The sequence below is a fragment of the Bacillus rossius genome, chromosome 1 (genome assembly GCF_032445375.1).
Source record: "Bacillus rossius redtenbacheri isolate Brsri chromosome 1, Brsri_v3, whole genome shotgun sequence".
Lineage (NCBI taxonomy): Eukaryota > Metazoa > Arthropoda > Insecta > Phasmatodea > Bacillidae > Bacillus > Bacillus rossius.
Genome location: NC_086330.1, coordinates 32198368 through 32221038, shown reverse-complemented (window position 1 = coordinate 32221038; position 22671 = coordinate 32198368). Strand labels below are relative to the sequence as shown.

Sequence of the window (22671 nt, the reverse complement as noted above, 5' to 3'; positions counted from 1 at the left end):
ATACACTATACTGGAATGATGATTCTACCCTGGTTCCAGAAATATAACAATAATTTGGCAGGTTTCTTCCAGCCAAGCGGTTATAGTGAGGCGATCAAGGAAGAGAGCCACGGACCAAAGTCTTTGTTGTGGTTCGTCTGGTTTGTATTGCAATCGCCGTCAGTGGGGGGTGTTAAGAAGCATGGGCCCCTACCCCCGTATTAAAGCGGGGGGTCCGGGGGTCCTCCCCCGGGAAAATTTGGATTTTAAGGTGTAAAATAGTGCTATTTTAGCAGTTTTCGGTACTTAAATTTAAATATTGTAACGGTAAAAATTTTATTAATTTTAATATGAAATTTGAGTGATGAATAAGAAATTAATTAAATATTTGGAGCTAACCCCCCCCCCCCCCCTGGCTACGCCCCTGATCGCCGTACGTGATCGGAGGTCGGTGCGCCCGGGAGACGGGCCTCAAGGTCGCTCGGCTGTCCCCGGTGCTCAGCCGGCGCATCGGAGTGCCTGCGAGACACTTCCTCCGCGCCGCGCGAACACGACTCCACTCCCCTGGCTAATGGGCGCGGACTTCCCTGCTCGCCGTCGCTTTGTGCGTGTCCGGTATATAACACAGCGCCGCCCTAACCCCGGACACTTCACCCTCACGTCCAGTCTTCCTCGGTCTCGAACCTCACCAGGAGCTTCGCCGGCAGTTGACATGGTGAGATCTCGTGCTTTGTGCATCTAGTTAGTGGTAGATTGCGATAAAGCTGCACTAACGCCGGAAAATGACATGTCACACCATATAACACCGGAATGCATGTTAATACACCATTAAGCACCGTAATGCAACCAAAAAATTACTAAACTAATCAGCATATTCAATCTAAACTCATTTCAGATCACAAAGTCGTAATATTTTGATATATTAAATGTAGTAAAAGTAAATTACGTATTTAGCATGGAGTTTGTACCAAATATGTTTGTACTAAATAGATAGGATTTTTTTTTGCTTTTTTGTTTATATTGCAATTGTTATTCGTGACATATTTTATACTATGGCATTGGTACATTTTGAAACACACGTATACTTGTTGATTTATTTTGCTGGTTCCCAGTAGTTAGACATGCTTGTTACAAATTAATATATATTGTAAAAGCTCATCATTTACAAATTTAAGTGATACTTTTTTTTTTTTGGTGAAATTAATGTCATTTAACACTCAAGTGTCTTAGGTTTTGGAAAATGTACTTTATTTATGAATAAACAGATTTCACAAAAAATAAAAGCTAAAACCGAGATCACCTCTTTCAAAAAATTTAATTGAATTAAACATAAAATGATGTACGCATCTAAATATTGTCTCTACTAATTAGAGATCGAGTGGCATAGGTTATTGTGTGTGGGATTAGGCACCAACCGTAACCTGTTTGTATTTAACATTTTAATATTCTCCAAGTTTGGATCTGTGCCACCTTCAGTCATACCTACGTAATTACAAAAATTAACCACCGAGTACAACATAAGTTTACTTTTCCTAACTGTATGTGGTCAAAACCGGCCCTAAATGATAGAACTTGTAAAAATACCTTGCCCTTAACTCAAATGTGCTATTAACAGCAGAATATGGGTTTCTCATGACGGTCCTGCAACTGAGTGTACTGAGACTACTGTTAGTGAATTGTTGCTGACAGGTCAGTCAGTGTCATTCACTAAACATCTGTGCGAAGTGTATTAGAACTCACTTGTGAATTAGTGAATTTTATTCTTTGAAACAAACCAATTAAATTTACAAATTTATTTTGAGCAGTTTTAACAGATTTGAAATAAAGTTTAGTAGATTTGGAGGAGAACAAACTATTTAAAATTTGTAGTGAAGGTACATAGTAAGATTCCTGTGTTTAATGCTAAGCTTCATTGCATGATAGCAAATCGGCAGATACACAGAAGTTAATATCACTAATTAACGTATTAATTCAGGTGTGCTGTGCCATAGCCTGGCGCTTGGGAGTTTGGCCCATGGGAGTAAAAAGCCTGGGATTGGGTGTCGGCAGTCATCTCCATGTAAAAAATTGAATACAAAATGAGAATCATCACCACCTCATCTGCTTAGCAAAACAATATATTTTTATAATGAAGTTTAATGCTTATTATTGTCTGACTTTTCGTTGACGTTGTTAACAATACCCCTTAGATGATGGCATTTTTACGATTCTTCCTAGCGAGTTCCTTTCAAGCCACGCTAGCAAACAAACTTCTGTCATTAGCCTTTATGAAGCTAAGGCTTGTTTTGCTAGTTGCTAACCAGAGTGACTTCATCGTTCATAACTTACACGAAACCCCATAGACATACACCTCCGCGATTTTTCCGGCCACACAAAATCTCACCGTTGCTTTGTTTTCGGTAGCTTAACTGCCGGCAACGCCACCCCAGGTACAGTACAAATGAAGTTGGTTATTTACCGATAGAGATGTCGCATGCTGTAACCCCACCTCAGACGTGGAATTAAGCTTTGTATTAGCTTTGTGTCGGGGTCGCTAAGCTCACTAAGCTAAGTCGTTAAGCTCAAGGGCCGAGGGGGCCAGACCGGTAATGGTTTGCGTCCAACTTTCTTCCTCTGCATATTTTAGCTTTAACTAAAAAATTAGGATACGGTCATGCGAAAGTTTACTTCATGGTAGAATGTGAATGCGTTTAATAGGAAAGTTGAAAAGCATAAGTAGGCAATTTTTACTTATGCTTAAAAAATTTACTGTTAATGAATGCATGGTTCTTGCTTTTCCACGATGAGAATGATACGTGTTTATTTACGGTAGTTTTTTTAAAAAGAAACCTCTATAGTATTATAAAACACTGAATACAATTCCATATCACCCTGAAAGTATGTGCATGTATGCAAATGTTCCTATTATTTAATTTGCACGAAGTCTGACATGCTAGTTTAAAAATTATGCGCTCTGCGTGACGGTGTGTTATTTGTAGGGACCGGAAAAAATTCGCGGGTTCAATGACTTCTAGGATGAACTTTATAGTTCTACGTACACTCGGTCAAATGTCACCCTCTCATTGGCTGCTTTCTTGTGAAGGTGTCCCAATGTAGCGGCCTGTGATTCGACACAGCTTCGGTTGAGTGTTTCTCACTGGCCCAGAGTCATCTATGTGAGTTGTAGAGGCAGCACTGAGGTATAACTATATGAATTTGAGGTTGTCGTGAAATGAATCCGCGAATTTTTCCTGTCTCTAGTTATTTGTCATTTTCCAATGCCATGTCACATGACACTTCAGGTATTCAAATATATAACCATTTTTTAAATTATCTCATGATTTTAGTTAAACATTTTCGTGTCGTAAAGAATAATAAATAAGCCATTACACCGCACGTATACTCCTGTTATTAAGCATTGTTATTGAATAAACTCGAGCAGTTTGACAAAGTGATTAGGAAACAACATGGTTTATAAGAAAACAGCACGGAATAAATTATGTAGTGTTTGAAAACCTGGAAATTAGGCAACATGCTAAATTTTTAGCAGTTATGTTGGTGTCCAAAAGGTTGATTTTTAAAATTTTTATGAGACATTTGGCTTTAAGGCTATTTCCGTGTTTTGTTATTATCATCATATTTTTTTACATCATTTAACAAATACACTGTTTTACAGGAAATGTAACACTCGCAAAAGCAAGTTTGTGTGTGCTACTAGTTTACAATAATTCTAGACTAGTACTACGTGCAGTATCATTTACTATAGACACAATAATATTAAAAAGTAAAAAAAAAAAAACTTAAATTTTTGGATGCTATAAGTATGATTAAATGCAATTAGGAGCTGTGTAGAATAAACTAAAAATACAAAATATAAAATTATGCTGTAAAGCAACTGAAACTTTATAAGTTATCAGAGTAAAGAAATTCCTACTTAAAAGTTAGATTAAGTATTAACATCAGTTATAGGCTACCTATTATTCAACCATGGATTGAAAGAATTTTTCTGTGAAAAATATTTTAGTTTATATTTTTTTTAGGAAGTTAAGCTACAATTTTTGAATAAAAAATATTTTTATTATTTTTTAATTTTCTTTATGAGAAATAGAGGAACAGGCAAATTTATTTTCCACGTATGTCTTATAGGAAAACTTTGCGCTTTATAATTGAATTAAATTCATACTACCAAAACATAAATGTTATTGCAGCTATAATGTACCGTATTTTAATATCACGCACCCTCTCTTTGAAGTTCAAAATGTTCTTTGGAAAGAAAGTAAAAATATGTTGTTTTTTTTTAATCGTAGGTGAAATAAATGGCAATTAGGGAGCTGGTTGGCGCTCTGCTGATTACTCTCATTGCCAAAATGCCGTACTGCGATGCAGAGTGAGTTGTAGATGCACATTAGCTAGGTGGGCCCTCAGAGGGAGAGCTACGCATGAGCATCCCCTCTTCCTTCTCAGATGGCGAAGTTGGCAGCTCTGGCGCTCCTGTGCCTCGCCGTCGTCGCCGCGGCGGAAGAGACGCCCGGCGCCGGCGAGACGACGTCCAAGTCCAAGATCCAGCAGCACTTCCTGGGGCTGGGCGGGGGGTACCGGCCGCTCCCCGGCTACCCCGGCTACTCCGGCTACCCCGGCTACCCCGGCTACCTGCCGGGCGGCGCCAGGGCGGGCGGCTACCTCGGCTACCCCGGCTACCCCGGCTACCCTGCAGTGCCCGGCCACCCCGGCTACCCCGGGTACTCCGGCTACCCCTCGCCGGGCCACGGAGGCGCCGCGGGGGGCTTCTACCCTGCGGCGGGGGCCCAACTGCCCTTCGTCTTCTACTCCGCCGACAAAGACAAGAAGACGCCGGGCAAGGACGGCGAGGACGTGACACCGGGCGATGAAGAGTGAGCCGAAACTCAAAACGATCCGTCGCAACGCGTGGCCTGCAACCAATCAATCAGAAGGCCCGAAAAATTCCATCCAAGCTTTAATTTTCGACGGACGGCTGAGATTGTAACCCCGACAATCTCTTAAAGTAATTGCCTTTACTTCAAAAGGTTTTTTTCTTTGTTTGTTATTATGTTTTTTACTTACGTTTGAACACTTCTAAAGTTTTATATTTGGAACAAAAATTGTCTGAGACACAAAAGTGTAATTAACTCGAAAATTTGATAAATATTATAGCGAAAAAAAATATGTTGATGATATAATATTGCTTAGCGCACATAACCTTCAAACTTAAAAAAAAAACCTTTACAAGAGAACTTTTCTTCCCTCAAAATTGTAAGCCTTCCAGCCAGTTGGCAGCATCAAAGTGAAAAATAAATATAATGACGGAAGCGAGGCTATTGCTAGGCTTGACGGACAGACGATGACGGACGCGACGGATCATTTAGAGTCCGCTTTTAGTCGTGCGCACTCGATCGCCGACGCCTCGTGCTAGATATTTATCACAACGCTTTTATTTTATTTAAAAAAAAAATCCATATGCACATGTTAATGTAAGTGCAGATTTATTTCCTTGAAATAAAAATTTTTGGCCTTTGCAAATGAAATCTGATAGGCCTACAAGGACTACGGAATTAAAATTGTTTTTGCTAAAATTATTACAAATACGTTCTGATTTTCTGCTAATAATAATATATGCTTTTGAGTGTTAGACGAAATCTTGTATCCACGTTTATACGTAATAAATATTTAAGCATCCATGAAAAAAATTTTCTGGGTGATTCCTAAATCCATATAAATGTACTATTATTTTCAGCAGTCCTAACATAGATTGCTATGGTTATTTTCAATGTCTTAAATCTCCAAAATTTCAAGCAGTGCATGAACGTTTCTCATTAATCTGTTTCAAGTTAATACGGGTTGTATGTCACGACCTTTTATAATGATAATGAGATAAAACATTTCGTCCGAGCTACTTCTTAAAGGATTTTAACTCCACATAATTGATTTAAATATGATGCAATAAAATTTGGGGACAAGTAAAAGGTGTCTGAATAGCGAAGTCACACAGCGGAAGAATTCTGACATGTACCATTATGCATAGAAAGAAGAGATGGTTACCATTCCTTATTGGATACTTCTTCAGACATCATCATATAACAAACTGGGCAGCATGGATTAGAAAATGGAAACAATATTGGAATTTTTTTTTGTTGAATTTAATGTTCGTAATATCTAGAAACGTAACCAAAACATTCAAAATTGAGATATTTAACAGCTGTTGACCAAAGTCTGAAGTATCCGCTGTATAAATGGTTTACATAAAGTATTTATAAAATAAGGCTAGTCCATGTTTAAATGGCTCCAACGTTTGACTGCATCAATTTTATTATAGTATATTATTTTATTTCAATAAGATTCTAGTACATTCGCATTTAATGAGATGTCTAAAACTGTTTAAGTGTGACTGTGATCTACCCGTTAGTATATTTGTTTTAATGAATTATTAAATAGTTTTGTGTCATTCAACAAGGTAATAAATATTACGCAAATACATTTTTTGAATATTTTAATTTTTTTTTTGTGTTGAACATGCTTGAGATTGTTACAAAACACACAGACACTCTTCGTATATAAAAGTGCGTTTTAGTGAATTTATTTGATAATAAACACAGTGCAAACCGTAAAAGAACTCCGAGTAAAAGTTTCTTATCTGGGAAAAAAAAACATACATAACAAACACTAACAGCGTCTTAGGAGTCTCAGACTTAACAGAGAAGTGGCACGTTCCGAAAAGAGGCAGGAACTAGGCACTGTCCCGCCCATTTTAACCGATGTACAACAATGATTGCGATTGGCTTCTCCGGGGAAATGAATTGGGATTTTTTTTTTCTCGTAAGTCTTTAGACTTCTTAAGAGGCCACTCCAGTGTTTCAGGGGCACTACGCAACCCGCGTTAACCTCATAAGGTTCAATGCTATTTTCATTTTGCTTATAACTAATTAACTAATATAAATTTCGAAATGATGCTTGCTTGATATGTAAGACAACGATGCTCTTAACAAAGCCCCTTTATTCAAAAAACGTGCATAAATTATGGTTTTATACTAATCTTTACTAATATCCATAAGTGTATTGTCTAGGTTTGAACCATAATTTATGCACGTTTTTGAAGAAAGGGGCTTTGTTGAGAGCATAGTTGTCTTACGTATCAAGCAAGCATCATTTCGAAATCTGCATTAGTTAATTAGTTATAAGCAAAATGAAAATAACATTGAATCGTATGAGGTTAACGCGGGTTGCGTAGTGCCCCTGAAACACTGGAGTGGCCTCTTAAACGGGAGACCTCATGCTGTTAACCTGCTAAGCGATGTTGGCGGGAGGAATAAATACAATAAATAGGGCGGGGGCAAGCCGCGGCCGTCACTCGAGGCCGTTGAGGGCGGAGCGCGCGGAGTGGTGCTTCCCGGCGGCTGGCGGCTGCGCGGTGGTGACGTCAGGGGCCGTGGTGGTGTTGTCGGGGGCGAGCGCCAGCCCCAGCAGGTTGCTGAAGAAGGCGATGCCCTGCTCCGCGGACTCGCTCACCGCCGCCAGCAGCGCCTCCTCGTTGATCTGCGCCTCCTCGGCCGGCGCCTCAGTCCCCGCGCTGCTGCGTCACCAGAGCACGCGCTCGCACTCGCTCTCCGGTCCGCCCGCCGCGCACTGGCACTCTCTCACAGTCAGGGGCGCTACAACAAGGGGGGGGGGGCAAGGGTATTTTGCCTCCCCCCCTCCCCTCTGAAACATTGAAGTGGGGGCAAACGGGGGCAAAAGAAAGTGCTGTGTAATCAATTTTTAGATAATAAAACTGCTTAAATAGCACCATTTTCCACCTTGAAATATACAAAATTTTCCCGGGGGAGTACCTCCGGACCCCCCCCCGCTTTAATAGGGGGGGGGGATCGATGATTCTTTATAAAAAGGTATATTGCCCCCCCCCCCTTTGGAAATTTAGTTGTTGCGCCCCTGCTTACAGTCAAGCGACTTTGCACGAGGGGAGTAGAGGAGGCGGCGACAGGGGACACACTTGCATGCTTGCACACTCGCATACATGTACTTGCGCACTTGCATACTTTCACACTTGCATACCTGCACACTTGCGCAATAGCATTAATTTGGCGTTCGCATAGTTTTTTTTTAATCTGTAACCACAGCCCACAGCCAAATATAATAATGTTTCCTATACCTAATAATATAATAAGCAAGAAGTTTCACTTTTGTCACGCGTGGATTCCAAGCAATTTTTTTTTGTAAATGAAACATAAATATTTGTGAAAAATTACAGATATTTGTAAATTTGTACATTAAAATGAAAACAACCGTATCACTACTGGGTTTGTGTTGTCCCAGTACCTCCAATATTTCAAGTTCCCTGAAAGCCTTACACCTTTACAGTATTAACTACGCACATCAATAAGCACAATAAAACAAAATAAAGTAAAATTATTTAACAATCGATTATCTTTTCCATGATTTAAGGTTATTATTATTGAATGAAATATCAACTAAAATATAAAATCTTGCACCAATTTTCGTACGAAACACTCAGTATTATCTCGATAAACGTATTTCATGTATGCAAAAATAACCATATCCATGTGTTGTACATTGTTAAAATATCGTGGGCTTAGTGGAAAAAGTCGGTTAGTTCACTTACCAAGTTTTGCTTGCCTAGAATAGCGTTATAATGGACTTGCCGAAATATAGCTAGAACAAACGTCCACAATAATTCATTATTTGAACTTCCAAACGTTTTCTTGGCGAAGATATTGCCCTTAGGCTACAACTTAATCTGTGAAGATAACTCATTTTCACAAAAAAAGTGGACTTACCAACTTTTTCCACTAAGACCACGATATATTTCTTGTAGTGTTCTGACTACTTCTTGGCAACTTGTTTCCTATGGAATCTTTGGTAAAAGCACAGAATTTTTTTCTGTGTGATGTACACACTAGAGCGTCCAGCACGTGTTTTCAACAGAGTTCTTGCCACGTGGTCGAGTGGCAGCGCTGTTGCACTCATACCGGCAATTGATGATTCGGATTACAGCCAAGGCATGGGCGAATACGTCCTTTCAATGATTCTTGCAACGTGGAACATTGATTTTTTTCTCTCCTGTAATACGACATCGCTGGTAACACTGTATGTCATAAATAAACCTCAATAACGGATAAAAAAAACTGATAAAAAAGTGGGCGAGTCTTTCAGTACTCGCCAGTGATGTGTAAACGTCTAACATCGGTAACGAGCAAATTCATGTGTTCTCATGGTGCTCATGTTGCAAATATACCTACTTATAATACGAAATTTAACGTAGAATTTTTTTTAAAATAATGTCGAGCGTGAAAAATATACTGATCAATGAAATATTAGCTTAAGTACATACCAAATTTAGAGACACGAATGACACACTTGCTGCCTATGCCCACCGCTATAATTCGCTGCCTGAATCGTAAACGGTGCTTGCCACCATCATGCACAGATGGGATACTTTTTCGTGCGTGCAGCCGGCGTACATCGATTTATTGGACGTTGTTACGTCAAAAAAAAAAAGTCAATAACTTGAAAACAACGGAATGTTTTTGGCGCGTGGAGCGCGGCGAAGTGAGGTTAGGTGGTACCTGGCTGGCGGCGGGCGGGTGCGGTTGTAGGCCGGGTCGAGCTGCATGCCGGCGGGCGCCATGCGGAAGCAGCCCACGTGGTACTCGGCCTGCGCGCCGCCCAGCAGCGTGGGCTCCACCTGCAGGCACCAGCGCAGCCCGTCGCGCGTCGGCGCCAGGTCCACGAAGCGCGCGCACAGCTGCGCCAGGTCGGACAGCACGTCGATGCAGGCGGGCGGCGGGTTCGCGCCTGCGCACACACGCGCGCGCGGCGTCGGTAGTGGGGGGGGGGTCTCGCCCGGGACGACACCACGCAGCAGGGGGAAGCCATTCTTTTCACACACGAGAGAGCCAAAACCCGAAGTTCCCCGAAGCTCATGCTTTTTTTTTCCGTATCTTTTACGTAGCTATCCTAACAAAATCAACCGTCCACAATGTTTTAAAGTATTTATAATGTAGCTAACCTAACCTAATTGACCATTAGTATCCTTTTATGAACACCCCCGCCATATTTATTTACAATGAACCAAAAAAAAACCGAAGATGCACGATCGGGGGTTTGGCTCTCTCGTCTGTGAAAAGAAGGATTCCCACGCAACAGTCACAGTCGTTTATCAAGCACGAAAGTCGCAACAGAGTCATCAACCCTGTAACTACAAAACGTAATACAGTACAAAACATTAGTTTTAACTGAGGCTTCTTTTTATGATTAATATTTATAAAGAAAAAAATTTCAATAAATTGATTTAAAAAAAAGTTGTTTTCTTTCACCCCGTGAAAGTTTAACAAGTGTAAACATGATATAAATAATAAAAAAATAACATCGAGGGCTTCTACGCATATAACGTCTGCATCTTAAAAAAGTTTTCGTTAACACTGCTCTTCAAATATGACCATCGAAAACGCAAGCAAAAAAAAAAAAAAGTTGGAAGTTGAACAATACTTGCGTTGTGCTATTGCGCCTTTCAGAGTTCATTAATCGGTTCTCTAAAATGTGATTTTTCTGAACATTTTGCCTCTTGCATTTCTCGCACCTTTGCGTTTCTTACGTAGTCTTTAAACCGGCCTTGGATCAGGGACGGATCCAGGTTGACTTTTTGGGAGAGGCTATCGTACAAAGTTGCAATAAATTACATTAAATAATAGGTCAGAGATTAGCCATGGGACATTTACAATTCTGTGGTCTTCAATAACGAACCTAAATAAATCATTTCAACCTTTTTATGAAATATTATAAATACTTTATATGAAAATATAAAAAAAACCACAAATTTAGCTTTTATTTTATTGTGATATCTCAAGTTGAAATAACTTTTTACTCCGCTTTTACGTGAACACGTAACTTTTTTTAACAAAAAAAATATACTTATATATAAATTCACAATGACTCAATTATCTCGTGATTTATACATCAACTTTTAAAGTTCATCAAGTTATAACTCAGCTTTATAGTGCTTTACGGATATCAATTTTCCGTGCGTGATTGTCGTATCTTCGGAACGGCTTGAGGCTCGGTCCAGAGTCCCAAAGCTCGAGAGAGGAACAGTCTGTCGTCTGGCAGCTCGCGACGCGAAGTGAGGGAGTCGGCCGGCGACATTGTGCGCTGCAGCGGCCATGCACGCCGCAGTCACAGTCCGTCAAGCCTAACTGCTCATCCTCAAGGCCGTTTAATTTACTAAGCCCTGGCTCAGGATTTTCTCTACGGCTACACTGGTTGAAATTAATCATTAATACATTAATTACTTAAATAAACATAAATATATCCTTAAAAAATTGTGAGCGAGTCTTTCATACTCGCCAATGACGTGTGACATCTAACCTCGGTAAAGAGCAAATTAATTTGGTCTCGTCTTACATATACACTTATAATAAAATCTCGAGCACGAAATTAAACGTAGGATTATTTAAAATAAATATAAACACACGCACGGATGTGTTTTTAACTACATTTATTGACGCGAATCACACGTAGTTTCCACAACCTCCACTAGGATTCTCTGCCTGGCAGCTACGTTGATTATTGCATCATTCGATTGGCAAACCAACATTTTAAAGTAAATAACGAAACTGCTCCGATAAAAGCGAAAAAAGGCTTCATACCTGATTTTCGACAACGAATACTGCCGATATTGTTAAAATTCACTGAAAATTTAATACTATGAAGTTTCCCTCTGTATTTGTGAACTCCGATTCACGCCATCTTCCACAGATGTCAGCACCGTGGTTGTTACGCATTTCCGTTCCTTGACTTCCGTCGCATTCACGGAATTACTCCCGCCAAAATGCCTTACACCAAGGGCTAAGATGCTACTCGTTAAAAATTAACGCGAAGATGCAGTAGCGTTGATTGCAGGGGCGTAGCCAGAGGGGGGGGGGGGTTAAGAGGGTTCAACACACCCCCCCCCCCCTTAGCTACAAATCTTTAATTAATTTCTTATTCATCACTCAAACAAATTTCATATTAAAATTAATAAAATTTTTACCATTACAATATTTAAATTTAAGTACTGAAAACTGCTAAAATAGCACTATTTTACACCTTAAAATCCAAATTTTCCCGCGGGAGGACCCCCGGAACCTCCGTTTTAATACGGGGCGGGGGGGGGGGGGGGGGCGGTGGCATGCTTCTTAACACCCCCCATACACAAATCCTGGCTACGCCACTGGTTGATTGTTCACACGTTCGAAAGCACTGGCTTCTCTCCACGGCGTGCTTTGCAGCACAGCTGGTGCCGGCCCGCTCCATGCAGCATGCACGCACCTTTCACGGCCTCGCTGTGCAGCAGGCTGTCCCCGTACGAGACGTTCACGGCGATGCCGTCCTCCGGGGAGACGTACTTCATCCTCACGCAGCCTGCGAACAAGTTCACACCTGCTCCGCACGACCGCCTGCTTCCCAACACCTGGATGAACGACCCCCATAACCCATGAAAAAAAAAAAAAAAAGCTTAAGAGGCCACTCCAGTGTTTCAGGGGCACTACGCAACCCGCGTTAACATAATAAGATTCAATGCAATTTTCATTTTGCTTATAACTTATTAACTAATATAGATTTAGAAATGATGCTTGCTTGATATGTAAGACAACGATGCTTTTATCAAAGCACCTATCTTCAAAAACGTGCATAAATTATGGTTCAAACCTAGACAAAAATCTTATGCATATTAGTAAAGATTAGTATAAAACCATAATTTATGCACGTTTTTGAAGAAAGGGGCTTTGATAAGAGCATCTTTGTCTTACATATCAAGCAAACATCATTCCGAAATCTATATTAGTTAATTAGTTATAAGCAAAATGAAAATAGCATTGACTGTTATGAGGTTAACGCGGGTTGCGTAGTGCCCCTGAAACACTCGAGTGGCCTCTTAAAAGACGACGGTCATTCGAATACCTGGATGAACGACCCTCTAAACTGAATAACCCATGGGAAAAAAAAGCTTAAAAGACGACGGTCATTCGAATACCTGGATGAACGACCCTCTAAACTGAATAACCCACGGAAAAAAAGCTTAAAAGACGACGGTCATTCGAATACCTGGATGAACGACCCTCTAAACTGAATAACCCATGGGAAAAAAAAGCTTAAAAGACGACGGTCATTCGAATACCTGGATGAACGACCCTCTAAACTGAATAACCCACGGAAAAAAAGCTTAAAAGACGACGGTCATTCGAATACCTGGATGAACGACCCTCTAAACTGAATAACCCATGGGAAAAAAAAGCTTAAAAGACGACGGTCATTCGAATACCTGGATGAACGACCCTCTAAACTGAATAACCCATGGGAAAAAAAAGCTTAAAAGACGACGGTCATTCGAATACCTGGATGAACGACCCTCTAAACTGAATAACCCACGGAAAAAAAGCTTAAAAGACGACGGTCATTCGAATACCTGGATGAACGACCCTCTAAACTGAATAACCCATGGGAAAAAAAAGCTTAAAAGACGACGGTCATTCGAATACCTGGATGAACGACCCTCTAAACTGAATAACCCATGGGAAAAAAAAGCTTAAAAGACGACGGTCATTCGAATACCTGGATGAACGACCCTCTAAACTGAATAACCCATGGGAAAAAAAAGCTTAAAAGACGACGGTCATTCGAATACCTGGATGAACGACCCTCTAAACTGAATAACCCATGGGAAAAAAAAGCTTAAAAGACGACGGTCATTCGAATACCTGGATGAACGACCCTCTAAACTGAATAACCCATGGGAAAAAAAAGCTTAAAAGACGACGGTCATTCGAATACCTGGATGAACGACCCTCTAAACTGAATAACCCATGGGAAAAAAAAGCTTAAAAGACGACGGTCATTCGAATACCTGGATGAACGACCCTCTAAACTGAATAACCCATGGAAAAAAAAGCTTAAAAGACGACGGTCATTCGAATACCTGGATGAACGACCCTCTAAACTGAATAACCCATGGAAAAAAAAGCTTAAAAGACGACGGTCATTCGAATACCTGGATGAACGACCCTCTAAACTGAATAACCCATGGAAAAAAAAGCTTAAAAGACGACGGTCATTCGAATACCTGGATGAACGACCCTCTAAACTGAATAACCCATGGGAAAAAAAAGCTTAAAAGACGACGGTCATTCGAATACCTGGATGAACGACCCTCTAAACTGAATAACCCACGGAAAAAAAGCTTAAAAGACGACGGTCATTCGAATACCTGGATGAACGACCCTCTAAACTGAATAACCCATGGGAAAAAAAAGCTTAAAAGACGACGGTCATTCGAATACCTGGATGAACGACCCTCTAAACTGAATAACCCACGGAAAAAAAGCTTAAAAGACGACGGTCATTCGAATACCTGGATGAACGACCCTCTAAACTGAATAACCCATGGGAAAAAAAAGCTTAAAAGACGACGGTCATTCGAATACCTGGATGAACGACCCTCTAAACTGAATAACCCATGGGAAAAAAAAGCTTAAAAGACGACGGTCATTCGAATACCTGGATGAACGACCCTCTAAACTGAATAACCCATGGGAAAAAAAAGCTTAAAAGACGACGGTCATTCGAATACCTGGATGAACGACCCTCTAAACTGAATAACCCATGGGAAAAAAAAGCTTAAAAGACGACGGTCATTCGAATACCTGGATGAACGACCCTCTAAACTGAATAACCCATGGGAAAAAAAAGCTTAAAAGACGACGGTCATTCGAATACCTGGATGAACGACCCTCTAAACTGAATAACCCATGGGAAAAAAAAGCTTAAAAGACGACGGTCATTCGAATACCTGGATGAACGACCCTCTAAACTGAATAACCCATGGGAAAAAAAAGCTTAAAAGACGACGGTCATTCGAATACCTGGATGAACGACCCTCTAAACTGAATAACCCACGGAAAAAAAGCTTAAAAGACGACGGTCATTCGAATACCTGGATGAACGACCCTCTAAACTGAATAACCCATGGGAAAAAAAAGCTTAAAAGACGACGGTCATTCGAATACCTGGATGAACGACCCTCTAAACTGAATAACCCACGGAAAAAAAGCTTAAAAGACGACGGTCATTCGAATACCTGGATGAACGACCCTCTAAACTGAATAACCCATGGGAAAAAAAAGCTTAAAAGACGACGGTCATTCGAATACCTGGATGAACGACCCTCTAAACTGAATAACCCATGGGAAAAAAAAGCTTAAAAGACGACGGTCATTCGAATACCTGGATGAACGACCCTCTAAACTGAATAACCCACGGAAAAAAAGCTTAAAAGACGACGGTCATTCGAATACCTGGATGAACGACCCTCTAAACTGAATAACCCATGGGAAAAAAAAGCTTAAAAGACGACGGTCATTCGAATACCTGGATGAACGACCCTCTAAACTGAATAACCCATGGGAAAAAAAAGCTTAAAAGACGACGGTCATTCGAATACCTGGATGAACGACCCTCTAAACTGAATAACCCATGGGAAAAAAAAGCTTAAAAGACGACGGTCATTCGAATACCTGGATGAACGACCCTCTAAACTGAATAACCCATGGGAAAAAAAAGCTTAAAAGACGACGGTCATTCGAATACCTGGATGAACGACCCTCTAAACTGAATAACCCATGGGAAAAAAAAGCTTAAAAGACGACGGTCATTCGAATACCTGGATGAACGACCCTCTAAACTGAATAACCCATGGGAAAAAAAAGCTTAAAAGACGACGGTCATTCGAATACCTGGATGAACGACCCTCTAAACTGAATAACCCATGGAAAAAAAAGCTTAAAAGACGACGGTCATTCGAATACCTGGATGAACGACCCTCTAAACTGAATAACCCATGGAAAAAAAAGCTTAAAAGACGACGGTCATTCGAATACCTGGATGAACGACCCTCTAAACTGAATAACCCATGGAAAAAAAAGCTTAAAAGACGACGGTCATTCGAATACCTGGATGAACGACCCTCTAAACTGAATAACCCATGGGAAAAAAAAGCTTAAAAGACGACGGTCATTCGAATACCTGGATGAACGACCCTCTAAACTGAATAACCCACGGAAAAAAAGCTTAAAAGACGACGGTCATTCGAATACCTGGATGAACGACCCTCTAAACTGAATAACCCATGGGAAAAAAAAGCTTAAAAGACGACGGTCATTCGAATACCTGGATGAACGACCCTCTAAACTGAATAACCCACGGAAAAAAAGCTTAAAAGACGACGGTCATTCGAATACCTGGATGAACGACCCTCTAAACTGAATAACCCATGGGAAAAAAAAGCTTAAAAGACGACGGTCATTCGAATACCTGGATGAACGACCCTCTAAACTGAATAACCCATGGGAAAAAAAAGCTTAAAAGACGACGGTCATTCGAATACCTGGATGAACGACCCTCTAAACTGAATAACCCATGGGAAAAAAAAGCTTAAAAGACGACGGTCATTCGAATACCTGGATGAACGACCCTCTAAACTGAATAACCCATGGGAAAAAAAAGCTTAAAAGACGACGGTCATTCGAATACCTGGATGAACGACCCTCTAAACTGAATAACCCATGGGAAAAAAAAGCTTAAAAGACGACGGTCATTCGAATACCTGGATGAACGACCCTCTAAACTGAATAACCCATGGAAAAAAAAGCTTAAAAGACGACGGTCATTCGAATACCTGGATGAACGACCCTCTAAACTGAATAACCCATGGAAAAAAAAGCTTAAAAGACGACGGTCATTCGAATACCTGGATGAACGACCCTCTAAACTGAATAACCCATGGGAAAGAAAAGCTTAAAAGACGACGGTCATTCGAATACCTGGATGAACGACCCTCTAAACTGAATAACCCATGGGAAAAAAAAGCTTAAAAGACGACGGTCATTCGAATACCTGGATGAACGACCCTCTAAACTGAATAACCCATGGAAAAAAAAGCTTAAAAGACGACGGTCATTCGAATACCTGGATGAACGACCCTCTAAACTGAATAACCCATGGAAAAAAAAGCTTAAAAGACGACGGTAATTCGAATACCTGGATGGACGACCCTCTAAACTGAATAACCCATGGGAAAAAAAGCTTAAAAGACGACGGTAATTTGAATACCTGGATGGACGACCCTCTAAACTGAATAACCCATGGAAAAAAAAGCTTAAAAGACGACGGTAATTCGAATACCTGGATGGACGACCCTCTAAACTGAATAACCCATGGGAAAAAAAGCTTAAAAGACGACGGTCATTCGAATACCTGGATGGACGACCCTCTAAACTGAATAACCCATGGGAGAAAAAAAGCTTAAAAGACGACGGTCATTTGAATACCTGGATGAACGACCCTCTAAACTGAATAACCCATGGAAAAAAAAGCTTAAAAGACGACGGTCATTCGAATACCTGGATGAACGACCCTCTAAACTGAATAACCCATGGGAAAAAAAAGCTTAAAAGACGACGGTCATTCGAATACCTGGATGAACGACCCTCTAAACTGAATAACCCATGGGAAAAAAAAGCTTAAAAGACGACGGTCATTCGAATACCTGGATGAACGACCCTCTAAACTGAATAACCCATGGAAAAAAAAGCTTAAAAGACGACGGTCATTCGAATACCTGGATGAACGACCCTCTAAACTGAATAACCCATGGGAAAAAAAAGCTTAAAAGACGACGGTCATTCGAATACCTGGATGAACGACCCTCTAAACTGAATAACCCATGGGAAAAAAAAGCTTAAAAGACGACGGTCATTCGAATACCTGGATGAACGACCCTCTAAACTGAATAACCCATGGAAAAAAAAGCTTAAAAGACGACGGTCATTCGAATACCTGGATGAACGACCCTCTAAACTGAATAACCCATGGAAAAAAAAGCTTAAAAGACGACGGTCATTCGAATACCTGGATGAACGACCCTCTAAACTGAATAACCCATGGGAAAGAAAAGCTTAAAAGACGACGGTCATTCGAATACCTGGATGAACGACCCTCTAAACTGAATAACCCATGGGAAAAAAAAGCTTAAAAGACGACGGTCATTCGAATACCTGGATGAACGACCCTCTAAACTGAATAACCCATGGAAAAAAAAGCTTAAAAGACGACGGTCATTCGAATACCTGGATGAACGACCCTCTAAACTGAATAACCCATGGAAAAAAAAGCTTAAAAGACGACGGTAATTCGAATACCTGGATGGACGACCCTCTAAACTGAATAACCCATGGGAAAAAAAAGCTTAAAAGACGACGGTCATTCGAATACCTGGATGAACGACCCTCTAAACTGAATAACCCATGGAAAAAAAAGCTTAAAAGACGACGGTCATTCGAATACCTGGATGAACGACCCTCTAAACTGAATAACCCATGGAAAAAAAAGCTTAAAAGACGACGGTAATTCGAATACCTGGATGGACGACCCTCTAAACTGAATAACCCATGGGAAAAAAAGCTTAAAAGACGACGGTCATTCGAATACCTGGATGGACGACCCTCTAAACTGAATAACCCATGGGAGAAAAAAAGCTTAAAAGACGATGGTCATTTGAATACCTGGATGAACGACCCTCTAAACTGAATAACCCATGGGAAAAAAAGCTTAAAAGACGACGGTCATTCGAATACCTGGATGGACGACCCTCTAAACTGAATAACCCATGGGAGAAAAAAAGCTTAAAAGACGACGGTCATTCGAATACCTGGATGAACGACCCTCTAAACTGAATAACCCATGGAAAAAAAAGCTTAAAAGACGACGGTCATTCGAATACCTGGATGAACGACCCTCTAAACTGAATAACCCATGGAAAAAAAAGCTTAAAAGACGACGGTCATTCGAATACCTGGATGAACGACCCTCTAAACTGAATAACCCATGGAAAAAAAAGAATCTTAAAAGTCGACGGTCATTTCTGTTGACCTCTCGAATAGTTGCAAGGGTCCTTGAAGAATCGCCGATGCAGCCTTTTGTGAAAGGAATATTGACACGCGTCTTTACATGCATCCTTGTGGCCTTTGATGGGATTGTAGCTCTATCTTTTAGTAAAAATGGAACATAGACTGTTGCTTACACTGCTTTCAATAAATAAATTCAACGAGTAAAAATTGAAAATGGCCTGAAAAAAATGTAAAAAAGAATGCCGAAAAAAAGCATTTATTTGGTGGTGCACCAGGTTGTGTTAGAATCAAAAGAATTCTAATATTCTTTCACGGCTAGTTTATCACTGAAACCAGCCTTTTAAAATGAAGAATTCTTTGGCTAAGGCCGCATCGGTTAGTGACACATCTTTATCATGGCCACTATGTCAATAACTATTGTGTCATTTTTCATTATACTAAGAATGTAGAAATATTAAATTGTTATAATATTATAATTTATTACATTGAAAACTGTTATAATACAAGTTCATAGTTATGCAAAACGATGAAAAATTGAACGTACAAATTATTTACGGAAATTATCAACAATTATTTCCACCTATCCCTCACTTAGCACGACTAATTCGTTCCTAAAAATGCTCGTGTTATTCGAAATCACTTATTCTGAAGCATTAGTTTCCATAAATAACAAGGCTTATTTATGTAATGTGTTCCAAAATTGTGTAAGAAAATATACTTTACTAGCTGTAATACCAGGCGTTGCCCGGGCTGAATACAGGGTGTAGTTAGTAATTGTCTTCTTAATTTGAATGTCAAGTGTGAAAATTAATTTATTTCACTTTCAGATCCCGACAGACGTTGTTCTGCCAGTTTATAGTTATTTACCTGGTCTGTATGTAATTTAGACTTCATAAAGCAATATAGAAAAAAGCTGAAAAATAAGAGATTACTAATATTAAAAAGATTCCATTATCTAGCTAATGCTCGGCCTGCATTGCAATGCCTCATTCAGTTTTGAATTGTAATATGTTTGAAGAAGTTCCACATATACAAATCATCTATCCATCTCTCTATATATATTTATCTCTACCTCTATATATATATATATATATATATATATATATATACATCTATAAAGCACGCAAGTTGTAAGAAGTCACAACACCAACTAAAAAAAAAATGTAAAACAGTAGAAAACATATTATTAACTCGGGATCCTTTTTATAATACATATTTATAACGAAAACAAAAAAAAAGGTCAATTGTATTCAAAAAGTAATTTTCTTGACTGCATGAAATTTTTATCAAGTGTAAACATGTTGTATATAATAAAAAGAACATCATGGGCTCCTATGCACATAACGTCTGCATCTTTAGAAGTTTTCGGAACAATTTTCTTCAAATATGGCCGTCTAAACGCAAGCCAAAACTCAAGAGAGATAAGTATCTGAAATAAAATAAAAGCACAAAATATTTACTGCAGAAGTAATTTTATCCAGTGCATGTTTTATCCTTCTGAAGGAGGAGGGGGGGGGGGTACGTGCCCCCCTCGGGGGGATGGAAGGGGAGGAGGGGGGTTGGCCACTGGTTGATAGTTGTTTTAATGTGAACATTTTCAACGGTGTATCTACTGCAGTGGTCTGGTGGATGACAGGAGCAAACGCAGAATTCAATATCATGGGGGAAGGGAGGGGGGTGGGAGAGCTGGAGGGATTTATAGAACCACTCTGCCCTCTGTTTGCTTTCAAATTATTTATTTTAGTTGGTGGAGGGGATTATTGAGCTTCATAGCTTTAGTGTTATATTTTTTTGGAGCGTTCCCCATCTCCCCGTACGCCCTTGGTACGCACCTGGACCGCCGAGGTCGATGAAGGTCAGGTTGAAGTCGACGCAGCAGTCGCAGGCGGGGCCCTCGCAGGAGCACTTGCTGAGTCCGCCGCCGCCGGGGGCCTCGGGGGCCTCGGGGGCCTCGCCGCCCTCGCCGCCTCCGGGGGCCTGGGTGTCCCGCCGCTCCGCGGGCGCGCCGCCGTCGTCCCAGCCCAGCAGGTAGTCTGCGCGTGACAGTGACTGTTGACGCGTGCAGCAACCAGGATCGCTACATGCTACCTCCATCTGTCCCACCCAGTTCTTCCCACCTGGACCCTGTCCCTCTGCTTGCTTTAATGCATGTTGGTTGATCCCCGCATGACCCGGCCCAGGGTGTTACCTGTGTCTATGCAGGTTTCACTGGGCCGCAGCAGCTAGCGTTGACTAGAGCGTCAGGCATGGCGCAAATCGCTGTCATGAACGGCCAAAATCCCCAGTAGCACAAGGTACGCGTGAGCCCTCCCACATGGTTAAAGCCCAGCAGATAGGGTGCATAGGTGCTAAGCCCGAGACGCACCTAGGTCCTCACCTAGAACCTGGACCCTTTTTTAGATGAACTTAGGCCAGGAAGAAAAAAAAAGTCTCTGTGCCCGATTCACCCGCACTTCTGTCGTACCATGAGCTCACAATTCTTACTACACGCAACAAAACAGTCTAACCTCATTTGACACACCGCACTACATCACCAACGAGTGGTCAAATGAATCGACGAACACGAACAAAGAGGCGCGCCGACGAGGCAGCACAGCTGAGACATCTTCCGCAGGGATTCCAACCCACACTCCTGAATACCATTCAATCATCTGCAGTCTTATTTCCCCGCCGACTGACAAGTGCAGTTGCAACACTCGCAGTGCAGGTCCGAGCCCCGAGTGCTAGCCCCACTAATTAAACTGGAATCAATCAGCATCTTGTAAACTCCAGGTACAGATTCTTGAAAGCATTCAAGGCACCTGTATTATACCTTCATATTCATTTCCCCGCCAAATAAAGTTATGGCTACCGCTCATATTTAACAGCTGCTTCGTGCACGACGAGAAGACTGCGCGCCAGTTCGCAGCCTTGCGCTTAGAGGAGACACCGCGTTAGGAGTAACAGTGAGCGTCGCACTTATCCATCCCTCCTCACTAGCACAAATACACCCCTGACTAGGCGGGTCCTCTAAGGGGGTTTATCCTAAATTATTTTGCTTATATTTTTTTGTGATTTTTTACAAGATTTTAAATTAATTCGTAATACATATATGCATAATTGTTTGTGAAAAGTTTTTTTTACTAATCATGTCTTTATTTAATGGTTCTTATGAAATTAAGGGCAAACATTTATTTCATTCCTATCATGTTTGAAAACATGAAAGCATGTGATATACAGTTTTGTAATAACCATTCGTATGTTACCTTCTAGTACCTATATACCTAATTCATTAAATCAATAAAAAATGAAGTTTAAAAAAATGCAAACCTTAGTTTTTCATGGATTTGAAGATTTTCTAAATATATAATTTCAAGACAAAGGTAACATACGAACAGTTAATACAAAACTGTATATCACATGATTTAATATTTTAAGTACATGCTAGACTTCCAAAAAAAAATTAGTAAACAACGATGCGTGTTTATATTGTGAATTTAATTAATATCACGTGCAAAAACCGAAATAACAACTCTTAACATGATGCAACATGTTGGTGGTTGTGTAGCTTGATCGGCAAGAACCACCACGTGATATTACAACACCACAATATAAACACATTGCTTTACTATCGTCTTCTTGGCTTGTAGTAAAATGTTTCCACACTTCACTTCTCTTTTCCCGCGTCGCCATTGTTTAAAACAGTCTCGTTTTCAGAAATACGCATTCGCAATAATAAACATTTACTGTTAAAAACAAAATACCT

At 40.6% G+C, this 22671-nt stretch overlaps 2 protein-coding genes across 2 annotated transcripts; one reads left to right on the top strand and one right to left on the bottom strand.

The window, feature by feature from the left end:
* Window positions 1-599: 599 nt before the first annotated feature.
* On the top strand, window positions 600-6761 carry LOC134533971 (collagen alpha-1(IV) chain-like). The gene is made up of 2 exons (XM_063371823.1): window positions 600-694; window positions 4423-6761. Exons 1-2 carry the CDS (start codon window positions 692-694, stop codon window positions 4852-4854), a joined length of 435 nt encoding a protein of 144 aa, XP_063227893.1. The 5' UTR covers window positions 600-691; the 3' UTR covers window positions 4855-6761.
* A 351-nt stretch (window positions 6762-7112) lies between these two features.
* Window positions 7113-20867, bottom strand: LOC134533005 (uncharacterized; the record flags this gene model as incomplete). The annotated part of the gene is made up of 4 exons (XM_063370559.1): window positions 7113-7543; window positions 9555-9783; window positions 12295-12387; window positions 20759-20867. Coding segments are annotated over 4 exons (657 nt in total), but the record flags the coding sequence as incomplete, so codon positions are not given.
* Between the last annotated feature and the right edge of the window lie 1804 nt (window positions 20868-22671).